The sequence below is a fragment of the Crocodylus siamensis genome, chromosome 2 (genome assembly GCF_052110815.1).
Source record: "Crocodylus siamensis isolate JL-2025a chromosome 2, ASM5211081v1, whole genome shotgun sequence".
NCBI lineage: Eukaryota > Metazoa > Chordata > Crocodylia > Crocodylidae > Crocodylus > Crocodylus siamensis.
Genome location: NC_143396.1, coordinates 199,587,462 through 199,603,762, shown reverse-complemented (window position 1 = coordinate 199,603,762; position 16,301 = coordinate 199,587,462). Strand labels below are relative to the sequence as shown.

The 16,301-nt window shown below is 41.5% G+C and overlaps 1 protein-coding gene across 5 annotated transcripts in view; it reads right to left on the bottom strand.

Moving 5' to 3' along the window:
* MPPED2 (metallophosphoesterase domain containing 2) overlaps positions 1-11,818 on the bottom strand; it is a 148,669-nt gene extending 136,851 nt beyond the window's left edge. Inside the window, exons 1-3 of one of the 5 annotated variants that reach the window (XM_090032805.1) lie at positions 11,457-11,818; positions 10,407-10,468; positions 4,719-4,962 (exon numbers count right to left, since the gene is read on the bottom strand). In XM_090032805.1, coding sequence (XP_089888931.1) covers positions 4,719-4,846 — 128 coding nt within the window. In that variant the 5' untranslated portion in view covers positions 4,847-4,962; positions 10,407-10,468; positions 11,457-11,818. Of the gene's footprint in view, positions 1-4,718; positions 4,963-9,303; positions 10,246-10,406; positions 10,469-10,972; positions 11,159-11,243; positions 11,263-11,456 lie in introns of those variants that run through there. The other 4 variants (XM_090032803.1, XM_090032807.1, XM_090032804.1 and 1 more) reach the window with 4 other exon arrangements.
* Positions 11,819-16,301: the final 4,483 nt, after the last annotated feature.

The window sequence follows — 16,301 nt, the reverse complement described above, 5'->3', positions numbered from 1 at the left end:
TGCAGTATTGACTACACAGAAGCATCTTGTGTAGACGTGCTCAAAGGGAGATATAACAGCATAATGTAATCATATAATCTAGCCCTTCAATGTGTCCCATTGCTTCTCTACTGAAATCTCCACTCTCCTTATTCCAACCAGTGATAAAACATCCTTAAAGTATATATTTAATATGATAATATTAATGTTTACACTATTCATCTTCAAAGTATATATTAAAAGCAATGACCCCATCCCAACAAACCATTTTGCACAGTCAGATGCTGACACCAGGGCAGAGTCTCACTGAAGTCATGAACATCCATCTAAATGGAGCAGTGTGAAGGAGTGGGGGTTTACAGCTAAAAAAACCATACAAATGCTCTTGTGGAGTAAACAAAGGGACTGGTCACAAAATAGTTAAATATTTTCCAAGAAAAATACTAAAGAATGCTTTTAGAATCCTCCCTGCCCCCCAGTATCCCTGGAAGTACGTGATTTTTATTTATTTGGTGTGAAAACAAAAAGAAAAATACCTTTTTATTAAAAACTACATATATAATACTCTTTAGTTTGGTCTCCTGCTTGCTTCAGGTTTCTTTTTTGCCCAGTTTTCCTACCTTTTCCTTTGGAAAAAGAGTATGGGGTGAAAACTCAGAAAGCTGAAATATTTGTTTCAATTCGAATGAAAATAAAATAATTGTTTCATTTTGATAACATGTAAAACATTACTTATACTTGGAAATGCCTCTTTTTGTGAACCAATTTTAACCATCTCCACTGAATAATATTTTGTATATGCCAAAATAGAAAACTAAAGAATGCTTAACAGAAAAAGTCTTTCCCCCTATCTTATTATATCAATAATATTACCCATACAGTTTTAGTCACAATTAGAACCCCATTAGGATGGGTGCTATATAAGCATACAGGTGAAAAAAGGTCTGTGCCAAAGAGCTCCTATTCTGAATAAATGATACATGTACTCAATTTATTTAAAAGTCCTGATAATCTGTTTATTTTTAAAGTAGTTTTCTACCTTCTTGTTTATTGTATTACCGATTTTCTTTCATGTTCTTTTCCCTGATTTAGATTAGGGATAATTGGAGAACTGTTAGGATGAAATTGTTACCTAAGAAGTGAAACTAAATTGAGATTGCTATTCAGATTGTTCATAACTTTCTTGTTTGTAATTATTTTTAAGTCCAATTTAAACAACTGTCTGCAAGCAGTTGGAAAAAGTTCTCATTGTTAAAGATTCAATTCCTCCAATAAAAAATGTGAAAGATCTTATCCTATTTCTTTGAATCCTCCAAGAGACCTTCAGCAGACTCAGGAGGAAAAAAGAAATCATATTCTTGAAATTTCTAATATAAAAACAAGTAAAAATCTTTTGAGGAAAGACACTCATATCTTCTTTAGATATTATTAAGCAAAAAGGGCATAAATGGCAGTTTTGTTCCTCTCCCATAAGCAGATTGCTATCTGATAACTGAGCCTGAAAATGTAAAACAGATAGGTTTCAAAAATCTCGGAGAAATATTGTAATTTTTTTAATATTAATGAAAACAGGATTTTTTGTCACAAGGTCTCTCCAAACAAAGCGTGCCATCAATATGCTCACAAAGCAGAATCAAGACAATGCAAAAAGCAAAACTGGCCTTTTTTCACCTTGTCCAAGGAAAGGAAGTGGGAAAAGAAAAATAATATAATTGGGGAAAATCTCCGTTACATTTGTAAAAAAACTGAAACCGCTATTAGTACCTAGAGTAAGCAAATGGGCTTTTAATAAAAGCCTTTTTTCCTGATAGGCCCTTTTAAATTGATTCACTCATTGTACAGAAAGTGTCAGGGTAGGAACCAGGATTAGAACACAAGAGAAATTGTCTCTTTTCTGTGCTAATTACACTATGTATCTCTGTCCTAAAAAGAGACATCAAATGGAAAAGGGGAAAGAGGGTCTCACATAAAACAATAGGCATGAATCTAATAACATTTCCGCTGCAGTTCCATGCCGAAGTTCCACTGATTTGCAATGTTATACCATTGTGAGAATGCATGTGGCATATACAAGAATGCATGTAGATCAGTCATTCCAGAATAAACTGTATTAAGCAGCCTCTTTTTATCTGACTCATAAGCCCTTACCTCCACTCACAAAGACAAAAACCCCACAAAGATGCCTTATGGACACGTCATTATGAAAATTCTTTGAAGAAAAAAACAAGGGATCTTCCCTGATAACTTGGTCCTCAAATTGTGTTCTACCTGTGCAATATGCTGCACAAAACAAAGCAACATACTAGGCCCTTAGCACAAGTTACCTGTGCTACACAACGCTTACTCCTCAAGTATACCATTTTGTTTGCTAACTGACTAATATCATGATATCACTCTGTCTGCTTTGTAACTTGCCTTTAAGGAGAAGGGGGGAGAAAGAGGCATTAAGCCCAAACAAGAAAGTACTGCATAAATACTGATTCTGTGGCAATACAGAACATGCAGCAATGTAATAAAAGCAGCGTGCCTTTGTTAACATTCCTTTCCCTATTTTCTTCTCAAGGTCTTGGTCTGGTGATGTCCTCTTTCTCATTTACGCATGCAGGCTCTGTTATAAACACCCCGAGAAGGCAAATGATCATCCTCCTCAGAAGCCCTTCTCTCCTACCTCCAGCCCCAGAGCTGACTCCCTTATTCTGATCAACCAGACTTGATGCCATGGTGCCCCCATTCCCTTCTACACTTTTCCCAAATCCTGCCTTTTCTTCCTCTATCAGTTTGCTAAAGTTTGTCATCTGCTATACAGACCTACTGCTAAAACTCAGCCTTTCTCCCTCTGTATGTCTTGTAATTTACCATACTCCCATCCAGTTCTTTTAATTTTCGGTTGAAAAGTCATTTCCTCTGCACACCACTCCATCTTCTTACTCATTTAGTTACACCCTTCTTTTAAACTGTTGACATAAAAGCAATGCCACTACAGCTTTCTTTCATTGTGTTGCAAATAATCACTTTCCTATTTCATTTTCAGTTAGTTTTTTTCACTAATTCAATAAAACTTCAATGAAACTTTCCTTTAAAACTTGCGCCAAACTATTTTGGTTTACAGAGGCACAAAAATATTATCAACATCATAGGCAGGTAAGGTTCTTTGGATAGATGTGATATCTTCTATTAGAAATAAAATATTTTAGTTCGTCTAATAAAAGATACCACATCTACCCAAAAAACCTTGTCTGCCTATGTCCTTAGACCAACACGGCTACAACCAACGAGTCTATCAAGATCAAACATTCTTACTGTTACTACACTCTCCTAGAACAAGTCAACTGAATTTTAAAAAACATAAGTTATATAGTGTTTCTAGTCTTCCGGCCTGATTAATTCCTACTGATGTCAATAGCAAATTCCTGCTGGATTCAATGGGATTTGGAATGGGCCGCTTAAAGCAGCATGACTCTTGACTGCTTATTCTGTACATAAAACTTCTATTGCTATTGATGAGAGTCAGAAAGGCAATCTGGACTGCAGCATGTGAAACAGAGATCTGCACTGCTGATAAGAGATCTGTGCTGTGGAGCAGTAAGCAGTAAGGAGAGTTTTGGCTTGAAAGCAGAGTAATATGATCTTTGCAACCACAATAACTTAATATAATTAAGGTCAACTTTTCCAACTCTGGAAAGTTGCTACTCTACAATAGCTGCTCCTGAAAACCCTTCCTCCCAGGAACTCCACCAATGCATTAGGAGTTTATGAATATTTTTACCATAGAAAATCCCAGAGGAAGGTGCAGAACTGTTACATTGTCAAACTCTTGGCAGAATTTTGCATAACAAGAATGCTGTAAAGCCGCATCCTGCTTTAGCACTTTTATTATGCAAAAGTCCTATCAAATGCAACAGCCAGATAACAAGCAAACTTCAGTTTAACAGTGGCCCCTGCGAGGTCAAGAGATGTCCCTTTTGTTTTACAGTTTAACATACTTTTGAGACTATTTGTACAAAAAAAGAGGGGGGAAAGAAAAACTTAAAAAACTGATAAGGATCAGGCTTAACCAAACAATAGGAAGGAAATTCAAAGTTACAGCTACCACTTAGTCCTTAAGGCACCCCATTGTGCCTAGGTACCACACTGTAGAATGATCTTACAAGACATACAATACCAAGGACTAACTAGGTGAAGTAAAGAGACATAGGTCTGAATTTCCCATGCTTTTGTTGGTTTAAGTTCAGGCCATGAACGTTATTTTAACACAGTATTTGTATCTCTTGGGACTAATTGTTCCGCTGTCCCTGATTCCTTTGTCCTCCTTGTTGTGAGTGGAATGCAGCATGCCGCACACGTTCCACTCATAACAAGAAGGACAAAGGATTCAGTGATGGGGGGACAATTAGTCCCAATTAGGCCTATTTCGCAGCTGATTGGGTGGGGGAAGGAGGCTTACATTTTTAAAGAAACTGTCCCTGGGTGAGTTCTAGTGAAACCAGGAATGCTTTGATTTGGTTTCAGAACCTGCACCTCACATACTCTGATGAGCTTCACAAAGTTCTGCCATTGCTCCTGGGAGAGGACAGTGATTCGCGTTAAGAGCGGATGTACTATTTGTCAAAATACATTATGCCACAGGCATTGTCAAGTACTTTCTTTGACAATCGTTCCAGGTTTTCAACCAAAACTCAATGTTCACTTAGCAGTCCTCACTTTAAATAATCTTAAAAAGCGAAATTCAAAAAACTTACATGTGTACATGTGGAGGCTGGAACCTGCTCTGGTTAATGTTGTAGTGTGTAAACGCTTGGGTTGGATTTGAACTGTATTCATCCACTGTTATGGTAACTTTGCCTTGTGAAGGAATTCCATGAGCCATCCTTCCTCTTTATAGACATGAGCAACTTACAACTTTCCAGAGCCAAGTATGCGGAAGAGCATTGTGTTCCAGCCAACGTCTGAACCCAAGGATCTCCTCATCAACACTGTGGACCTCTACAAAGGAAAAAAAGACACAGAGACACTGCTTAAAGACCCAGGCCCATAAAAGGATAAAACTGTTGCTAAACCTCAATTTGGCCCTTTGGAAATCTGTATCTACCCATACAATACACCCATTACCATGGCACTCAATCACTAAAAGTTAATTATTCCTGAATCTTTTCTTTAAGGTTTCCTCATTTTGCACAGTTTCAGTAAAAACTGTTGAAAAAAAGGTTTTATGGAATACACCAATACAAAATAATCTGTATGGGAAGACCTAGCTAAATGCTTCATATTTACTATTCTTCTTTATTTCAAACACCTTGTACTAATTACATCTTAAGAAAATTAATAACTGATCTAACTTTCTAAAATCCAAATGGCTTTCCACAAATGTACTCAACCCTTCTGAAGTGCTGTTTTATAGTTTTACAGTTACATTTTGACAGATCTTCTGGAAGTTGAATACAAGGCAGGGTATCTTACAATGCTGTAACAAAGGGTAAATTCAGAAAGCTTTGGATCAAAGTATTTATATTTGTGAAGAAAAGCTCGTAATTGAGCAACATTACTGAAATGCTCATGTGCTACATTCCACCAACAAAACTGAGCTTTCTATACATAAACCAACACTTGGGATTTATCTGCTGCTGTTAGTAGATATTCCTTTCTAGGCATTTATATAATTTCTATTATGAGAATTCTACCCATAGGAGAAAAGAAAAATGAGCCCCTCTGTCCACATTCTCATACCTGAGCTCCAGCTTCACAATTTGCCAATCACTAAAGCACTAGGAGGTTTGTTGGTGCATCCAATGTCATGTAACTGTAGCAACAGCAGTCTGTCAAATTCTTTTCTTTACCTCCAATTCAAATGTTTTTCTTTACCTACTTCAAGGCAGTTTTAATGTTTTAGCATTGAGTTTGGGAACACTCTATTGTGTGAGAATAGGCGTCTGAGCCAGGAACTCGTACAGTATCTAAATCCCACCTCCAGTTCCTACATACTCCTCATTTCCCCCCAGCCTATTAAATGAGGAGACAAGTCTACCCTCTGTCATGAGGACTTTGTGAAATTGTTCAGGTAAGGTGTGCAAAGTGCTTTCATGATGCAAAGGTGTATGAAAGTGCTAATTATGAGACATCTTCTGCTGCGGGAAACCATTCCAGCTTCATTGACTTTAAAGAAATTAGATCTATGCCAGCTGAGGATCTGTCCTCTTAATTATTAGACCCAAGATTAGATTTTTGCATTTCTGTGTAAGTTACAAAAGTAAATCTCTCCTGGATGGGAAAGAAAGCATAAAATAGATAAGAGGCTGATCTGAGCCTTAGGCATCAAGCTATACAATGTCTTTCCCATGGTGAGATTCTTGGACTCTTCCTAGCTTCTAAACAAAAGTATGTCTGTTATGTGTCACATCACACATTTAAAATCTTCTATTTGTATTCAAAATATATTTTAATACCAAGATTTGTTTCCAGTTTGGCATAAAAGTCTACAAAAATGGCCCGGAAATGGCAGATGGCCTGCTATAGGCCATTTATTTTATTATTTTACAACTTCAGGCCTATGTAGGTTTCCATATGTTACTTGGGTTAAGAAATTCCACAACCTTCATTGGAGTAATTGGGTTTTCTCCTCCATCTCCTGTATCAGTAAAAGGCAGCTGAGATGAAACCAAACCATAAAGTTCCCATCGAGAAAGACACACTTGTGACTTAGTATGTGTCTGTAAGGCATTATATTGTCTTTGTACTAAACTGCCCTCACAAGTATAGTAGAAATGGCAGGAGAAAATCAGCAAGGTAAGGTTTACGACTCTGCTAGTGTGATGTAAGATATGTGTAACAACTGCTTACTAATCATAATGTAGTGGTTTCCATACTAAGTTTGCAGCTGTTTCCTTAATTTCCCTCACAATTATATTTTACTGTTATTTTGCATAACAGTAAAACACAACACCTGCTTCAAATTGCAGTCCTGTTCTAAGTACTGTAATTCTTCTGAGATGCAGCCTATGAAGAGTATGCAGCGTAGAACTGCATAATTGCACTGCACTGAAAAGTAAATACAAATGAAAACATCTTCCTGTTAGAAAAATGACTGTCATTAAAAAGAATGCTAGCCATCAAGGCTTATGAGGAAAAAATATGCATTTTTATACAGCAAGAATTTCAGCGTTTGCATAAATTAGGAAGTAACGTGGAAATTACATGTCCAATCTTATTTTTGCAATCAAAATCTACTGTGTAAAACAAGAACATAAAAGCAACCACAAAAATTTGCTTAGTTCTTTAGAAAAGCTAAGCCATTGTGATTTTACTAGACTAGTGGAAGCAAAGGTCAGGACATTAAATTTCATATTGCTGTTAACTCAGAAAAAAAAATCATTTGCTCATTAGAATGAATTACATATAAAAATAAGTCTCTCTTAAGTATCTCTTTTTTCAATCTATTTATTACAAAAATAGAATTTTTGCACACTGGCATAAAACAAATGTCAGGAGAGCACTGGAAAGACATAAAATACTTTTAAGCTGAGTTTGTTATTTTAAAAGTAAAAACTAAAGTTGGCCTCCTATAACGTTTAATCTTTTGTCTATATTTAAATAAGGCAGAAGTCAAACAAAGCTTCCTGTTAAATAGAAGAACAATAACAAATAAAAAACCTGAAAAAAGTTAAATAGATGACTGGGCTCCCAACTTCTTCAATTCCATTTTCCCACTTTAATGATTTTGTATAGCAATACAGCTCACCTATCAGGTGTTTGATTATTCACTTCTTTAATATGAAGTTGTTTGAAGACATTGTCAAACAGATGCACAGCGCTTTAAAACTTCCATAAACACATTTATATGAGGCCCAAGAAAAAAGGCTCTTTTTTTCATCACTACTCTTCTTCTCACCCCTCTAACAGCGAGCACTCACTAAGATTACATACAAAAGATGAGCACAAAAGAACAGTTGCATTTTTTTTCACTGCTGTCAAGTGCAACATGGTGTGTGCACTCTTAGCCATTTCTAACCATATAATTTTTAGGCGAAAAAGAGGATCGTAAAACTATTAAGCAAAGTATTTTAGTATATTGTGTTTTGCTAATGACATGTCAGAGGTTATTCAGGAAATAACAATAATCATCTTTCAGGGTGTGTTTAGGATTTAGCATGTTACAAAGATATACGTTACTGTACAGACCTGCTTAATTTTAAAACTGATAAAACATACAAGACAGAACATTTTTAAAGCAGTGGACCGTAATATACATTTTGTCCCACAGCCCATTTTGGTTTTTCATCTAACATAACAAAATTGAACAGTGTCAAGAGATCAACGCGTGGAGGGGTAGTTCAGACTGAGCAGCATTTAAAATTCCATTTGGAATATAACAGAAATAAAATTACACACAAAAGCACTTTCCAGGGCTATGGCAAGGGTATGAAAAATATATCCCCCTCAAACAAACACATTTGGATCCTAAACGGGAAAAATCAACACTTCCCCCTTTTGACCGATACTTGGCTTATGCAGATTCGAAGTCTTTTATGATAGAAGGGTTAAAAAAAGAGGTTTCATGCCAATCCTTCTTATTCAAGTAGGCATTCGGTATCTGTTACATACCCTCTCTGACAGAGCAAACAACACATTAAATAAATACGAACGCAAGCATTGGCCTCAGCAATAACCTAGGAGGAAATCAGATGCTTATCTGGTCTCTCCTAGTTTATGACAGCATACTGGTGATTATTTAACAACTAGCTAAAATCCCTGCTATACTTTTCATGCACCTCCAAGTTCAGCCTTGGCACCCAGTCTGGTGGATGGCATCCAGTCTGATGTGTAAGTGTGCCTTTAAAATTCTTTCCCCCTCTGTCCCCGCAAAACCAGGCATCCTCCCCATTCTCTACACACTCCCAAGGTAGCTTTCCCAGATGTGGTGAGCCAGAGGCATGAAAAGTTAGCAAACTCTCCCTATGCCTGAAGAAGGGTGTTTGTGCCCAAAAGCTTGCAAAAAACTATTTTCCCAGTATTTAGTTGGTCAAATAAAAGATATCGCATCTACCCAAAGAACCTTGTCTGCCTATGTCCTTAGACCAACACAGCTACAACCAACACATCAGTCATGTGCCCCATAGAGCTCCCAGTCACAACCCACACTGAACAGTCCTAAATACCACCTTGTTCTCCCCTCCTTCCCCACAGCACACACTATCGACTCCCCCCATTTCATGCCTGAAACGCCATGGCAAGCAGATTCCTCAGTTTAAATCATCCAGTTGCCAAGCGGTTTAGTTGTGTGGCTCTCAGGAGCAGGCAGAGACATGAGTGGTACCAGTGTGCACACACTACCTCCTCTCTCAGTCAGTCCATGCCCGGCTGCTGGCTTGGGCTCCCTCTGGGCACCCCCTGTGCTGGCTGCTCTGAGTCCTGGCTGGGTTGAGTGCTTCTTCGTTCTTTCTCTCCCTCTACCTCTTCCCCACCCCCACTCTTTTCCCAGGCTCAGATTGATTGATCACAATCAGTGGCCAATGGCTCTGACACGGCACCATCCTGGCTTTTGTAAAACATCCCCCTTTCCCCCCACGTCATTCATCCCATTCAATCTTCCCCTTCTACTACAGCTGCTGGCACTGCAACCCAGATCAAACCCGCACACACATCCCCAGATCCAACACAGTCACACACACGCATACACACACACTCAAATTAAACACACACACAGACCAAACACACAGACACCCCCACACTTACACCCATATCACAGACAGAGATCAAGTGCACAGGCACACTCTCACATACACCCCCAGAACACACACACACTCCCAATACACACCCTGATCACACATACACCTAGACCCCCACACACACACTTCAGAAACACAGAGATCAAACATACTCCCCCCACACACACACCCTGATCACACACACACAGATCCAACACCTCCCAAACCAAACACACACACACAAAAACACACCCAGATCCAACACACACATACACCCCACACATGGATCAAACACACTCCACCCCACACTCTGATCCAAGAGTCACACACCTCCCAGACCAAACACATATAATATACACACCCAGAACCAACACACACACTCCCCCTACATACCCCAATCAAACACACACAACCCCTGATCACACACACAGATCCAAGTCACACCCCTCCCAGATCAAACACACACACAAACCCAAATCCAACACACACACTCCCCCTACATACCCCAATCAAACACACACAACCCCGATCACACACACTCACACAGATCCAAGTCACACCCCTCCCAGATCAAACACACACACAAACCCAGATCCAACACACACACTAGCCCCCCCACACACCAATCAAACACACACTAGCCCCCCCACACCGATCAAACACGCACACACATACACCCAGATCCAACACACACACACACCACCCCAGGGACCCTGGGGAAGCACAAACCCGCCCTGAGAGCTCCTGATGCAACTGCTCTTGTGTTTATGATTGCCATGGGGGGAGCATTTCTGCAAAAAAGAAAAAAAAAATTGCGTGCATAAAGTTTACATCCTCTCGTCTCCCCGCTCCGTGAAATAAAGCTCCGTTTTGTTCCCTCCCCCCTTTGCAATAAAAACTGAAATGAATTTGGGGGGGGAATGAGAAGAAAACCAAGCTGCCTAATCAAGGGGGCGAAACCCCCCCACGATCGCTTTGACTGTCGCTGTCAATTTCTCACTTGCTCCCCCCGCAAAAAAATCCCCCTTTTCCAAAAGGTGTCCGAGTGCCCGAGGCCTCGGGGCTCGGGATTTCAAAGCACGCTTGCAAATGCACGCGAAATAGAGACGGAAACTCCGGCTGGGAACAGAAAAGGAACCGATTTGCAATCGCTACTTTTCTTGGAGCGCCCCTTCCCGACTTGTGTGCGGGGAGGGGGGGAGGGAAAAAACCCCCACCAAAAAGAAAAAACCAACCCCCCCCCAAAAAAAAAACCCACCCTCTTTTCCCATGCAGAAAATGGTAACAAACGCTACATTTCAGGCTGGCTGCGACTGTACTTTGCGTTTCGCCCGCTGGAGCTGCCGCTTCCTCGGTGTCTCCAGCCAGCACAATGCTCCCTGGCCTACCCTCCCCCGGTCGTGCTCTAACATCATAACCCCGAGCGCCCGAGACCTCCTAGTAAACAGGCAGCAAAATGCATCCCCTGCCGCCTCCTCGCCTGCCAAATCCCTGCCGCCCCCTCCCCCCCTCCCCGGCAAGCGGGCGGCAGCGGGGGGGGGCAGCTCCCCTCCGCCACAAACCCACAGCAAACAAAACCCGGGCGCGGGGGGAGGCGGCCGGGCTGATCCCGAGCATTGCTGCGCGGCGCCCTCCCCGCTCCCCTTGCACTTGGATGTGACAAGGCGCCTCTAACCCGGGGCTTTGTGTTTGGTTATGACGCTTTTTTTCTTTTTTTTTTTTTTTTTTTTGGTGCCTTTGGATTTCTTCCCCCTCGCTCTGTCATCGGGCTGGATTTACCTTGCTCTTTCGGGCTGGTGATGATGTGTGTCCTAGGGATGCCTTCAGTGCTGGGAGAGCAGCCGATCCATGGGGGGGGGGGGGGGGCGGGGGGTGCTTAAAGAGAGAGAGAAAGGCTGGGAGGTGGAGGGCGGTGCAGGCAGGGCAAAACCTTCGACCCCGAGGGTGTCCCCCGCCGCCCCCGGCTGGCTGGAGTGGGAAGGAAGGAGGGGGGGAGGAAGAAAGAAAATGAGAGCAGGCTGGATGCGGGAGGGAGAGCAGGGAAGCCGGGGGAGCGCGGAGCGGTGCAGTGAGAGGCGCTGCCACTGGGGTCAGGGAGCAGAGCACCAGGAAACAGGGCGGCCGGGAGCTCCGCACACGCAGCCGGCTCCTCCCGCTGCCCTCCCCGAGCAGGGCTGGGGGACCCCCCCCCCTTCCCCGCCTGCTGCAATGCCGTCCCCTCCCGGGGACGGGGAGAAGGAGCCGCTCTGCGCCACGGAGGTCAGAGCCGGGAGCCCGCGGGCAAAGAGCCCGAACCGCGGCAGGAAACTGGCGAGGGAGAGCAGAGCCCGGCTTCCCGAGCAGGACCTGCCTCGCGCCCGCCGGGGCCTGGGCACGCCGGGCACCTCCTCACAAAGGAAAGGGTGCTGGTTCCTTGCACCTCGCGAAGGCAGGAGGCACAAAGCTGGGGGGGGGGGTGTCTACCACAGAACTGAACTTCTGTAAGCAGAAGAAAACGGAGGATAATAATCATTTTTTTCTCCCCCCCCCTTTTTTTTTTTGTAGTCCTTTGGCCGTTTCTTTTCATTTTTATTTTCCTCTTAAGAAGGCCATTGTGTGGACAGGGGCATTGGCTAGGCATAGGGTGAGATGGGCCTCATGCCCCCTGGAAGTGGCAGCCACAAACCCAGAAGTACCGGCGGAAGTGCACTGCCAGTTTTGCTGCTGGTGGGTCCAGGCTCAGCAATGCCCCCCCACCCTTGGCGATCTGGAGCCCCCCCAGACTTGGGAGGCACCAGTTACCCATGGACAGGGGAGTACAGTTTTCGCTCGCCAACCGCTGGGGTTAGGTTCCTGAAAGTTCCTGTGGTCGGCAGAACCGTGGTTGGCAAGACAAAAGGCTGATGGGGAAAATGGCAGGTGGCGGGCTGATGCATGGCCATGGAAAACGGTGGTTACTCAAAACCGTACTGTGGTAGCCAAAATGGTATATAAAGTATTAAGCATGGATACTTCAAACTGTGCTTGGTGAGGGAAACCTGTATTTGTTGCCCGTGGTGGTCTGAGACAAAAAGCAATGCAAACATCTAGAACTCTGGGTTCAGAGATGATAATACCTTTTTATTAGAAATTGCGGTGGACGCTCACATCAGAAACGATGCAAACATCTGAATCGTTCCTTTAAGATAACAGATACAAAGGAGGATTTCCAAATCCCTTCAAGTGGGGCACAAGAAGTGGAGAGAGAAATGCCCAAGGAAACCTGGAAAATTGGGGAGTGTAGGGGGATAAAACTTGGCTGCTAGCTGAACTTGAGGAATGATGCCCATCAAGGCCCAAGAGATACTTGGCAGTGCTAGGCTGAGGTCAGGAAGAAGATGGTAGATTTTTGCACCTTATAAACTAGCTCAGTGTTTCCCAACCAGTGTGCCATGGCACAAAAGTACACCATCAGAAATGAACAGGTATGCTGCAGAATTTTGCCATGCAAAGAGCTACAATAGGTATGAAGATGGGGAATGCCTTAACAGGTGTGTCGCAGAAAATTTTTATTAACGTAAGTGTGCCTTGGGCTGGAAGAGGTTGGGAATTGCTGGACTAGCTTTTCCCACTGTACTGGAAAGGTTTTTGTAAGTAGAGGGCTTACTTCAATGCATTTAAAAGAAATGCCGCCTCCGGTCAGTCTTAGGATGTGCGCACTGACCAGATATTCTTCCACAATTCCTGAAGGATCTAGATCAGTGGTTCTCAACCTTTTTAGATTCAAAGCACTCCTTGGAAAATGCCAGACCTTAGTTTTCACTTCATTTTTGACTAGGGGAAACTAACAGAGTAGTCAGTTCTTTAGCAAAGGACTCAAAAGGACTGCAACTGATCAAAATACTCTTGATACTGTGAATTCCTATCTGAAATCTTGTGAAATACATGTAGGTGTCTGCACACCAAACAGCAAAAACATTGTTACAGTACCCCATGGCATGCTGAAGAGGATTTCACAGCACCCCGGGGTGCTGCAGCACCCTTACTTAGAATCACTGGTCTGGATTCTCATTAGACAGAAATTCTGAGAGCAAAAGAAACAGTTTAGTTATATGACAAATTAACAGCACTCAGCTAAACAGCCCAAACTAATATTTATCAGAATCAGTTTTTTTTCAAGACTTATCTTCAGGCCTTTCTACAATTTTTTTAGGGTCATCTTGCTAAGGCACAAAAGGGATTCCTCTTGTTTCAAATCAAATGTGTCGTCGCCGTCCTCCTCACCAGATGCAAGTTGCCGTTAAAAAGGGCTTGCCCCTTGAACATCTTTAGTGCTGAAATGGAACCTGACCTTTCTTTTCACTGGAAGAATTAGCCTGGGCTGCTTGGATATCACAGGACTGGGAAATGTAAGACAGGCTCTGTATCTGGCTCTAACATTTTCCCTAATTTAAAGAACATTTTGAAACGTGTGGCTGAAAAGCAACATACAAATACTAAGTCATTTATCATCATCTAGATCTGGGGCAGCAACCCATGGGGCATATCTGACCTCCAGAGCCATTTGATGGGGCTTTCATGGTGGGGGGCTTTGCCCATGCAGAATTGTGCTGCAGCTGGATGTGTGCAGTGCTGCCAGGTGGGGTGAAGAAGCAGTAGCAGGGAGAAGCAGCCAGTTCCTAGCACCAGCCCCCTTAAACTCCTTGGACCACTCCAGCGCACTGCTGGAAATGTTGTAGAAAATGTTGTCCACTGCTGATCTATGTCACTGTTTTCAAACAGCCCCTGGACAAACAGCCTTTTCAGAGAAACTGGAAAGCCACTGGAGCCACAAAGTCTAAGTCATTTAATAAACAAACTATTTTTTGTCCATTTTGCTCATAATTTCCTGTCCATTGCACCATTCTCTTGCAACTATAGGTGGCAAGATTTTTTGAGTTATCAGTAGTCATGTTGAGAATTCAAGAAAGAATAGAGGAATGTGAATTAAAATGTTCTGAAATGACCTGTGGTTAATAACTACTATGAAAAAAGTTAAAGGAAGTGGATATCTTTGAAACTGCTGCATCAGAATAATTCCTCACAAGTTGATTAAAGCAATTTTTGGAAAGCAATTTTTTATTTTGTTTTGGGACTTCTTCACTGATACAAGGTGGTAAAAATCCTGAAAAATAAAACAGAAAAACACAAGGTAAAAAAGAACAGGGTAGGAAGGCAGACAAATTGTGGCAAATGTTGTTTTTATTTGGACTGGGATTTCATATGTTCATATTGACAAGGCTATCTCAGGGATATTTCTGCAATTAAAAACAAAATTAATTGGTGTGAATGCCACAGGACTGATTTTCTGGTTACCTGAAATTCAAAATTGAAATTCAAAATATTCTTCAGGTTCTAACACACAGCTTTTGTTTACTTTAATACTTCCTAATTCTGAAGGCAAGAAAAAAGTTCTACGTGTTTGAAATCCTAGACACATTTTTTTTCATATTTATTAATTTATAGTGAAATAGAAAGCTATAGACTGAGTGGAAACATATTAAAATTTTCAAGACATTTCATCATTTTATTAAATACATACCTTCAATGCGAATTCCAATTACCATCTCTAGTATTAGTATCACTGGCTTATCTCTTCCAAATGTAAGAAAGAGTAGAATTTTCAAAAATTTAACATTTCCAGGGAAGTCAGGAAGTATTTAAATTCCAGTGAAAATCAGTGAGACTTCTCTCCTGACTCCATGAGTTGCTTTGTAAAATTTGCCTCAAAGTGTCTATGAAACTACTGGAAAAGCATCTTTAAAGTTTATCCTTAGGAAGCACTTTTCTAAATATAAAGTTTTAAGCACCTTCCACATGGAAGGAAAGAAACGTACTTTTTGATATTGTTATGTGAAGGTTATACTCAATAAACTTACAGGAAGATACAAATCCTGCCCCAGAGACCATACAACCAGATTCCATCACCCTAAATCACGTTTAGTAGTTTAGTAGAAGCTCACTCTTTGATTAGCCTCACTAGTTTCAATAGTACTGCTCCAAGAGTAAAAGCAGAATCTGGCCCTTAGTATGTTTGAAACTCTTCTGGCTTAGGTACACCACTGAAAAGATCCTTCATATATTTTGAATTCTGTGGCTATTTGCTTTGCTAGTTACAATGTTCATGCATCTTCAGATTAGAGCATTGAATTATTTTTTTAAAGAGCAGTATCAGAATGAAAACATTTTATAGTTGAGGACTCTGATCATCCAGTGGACATTAACTGGTAGCAATATATGCAGGTAGAACTCTAATTTCTACCAGAGATCTAGGGCCCAATTGTATTCCAGCAGAGGTCAGTGGGATTTTGCTATGAAGCAGGCTCACTCCCTTGATGAAAGACTTAGAATAAGGTATTTATACATGAGCAAGTAAAAAAAATGGGGCAAGCACTAACATAATGAATCAGTCATCACATGAGAGCAGATATGATGTTCCAAATCTGAAAAGCCTGGTTGAACCTCTGAAGATCTGTAGTGTTCTCTATTACCGTGCATAGCCTGGAAAACTATGTGTAGTAGGTAGGTATCTTAGTTAACAGTTGGCATGTCTACACAAGACGCTACTACGCAGTCATTACTACACACTTAATTAGTACTTGTATTAGCAGGTACTAAAATAAATGC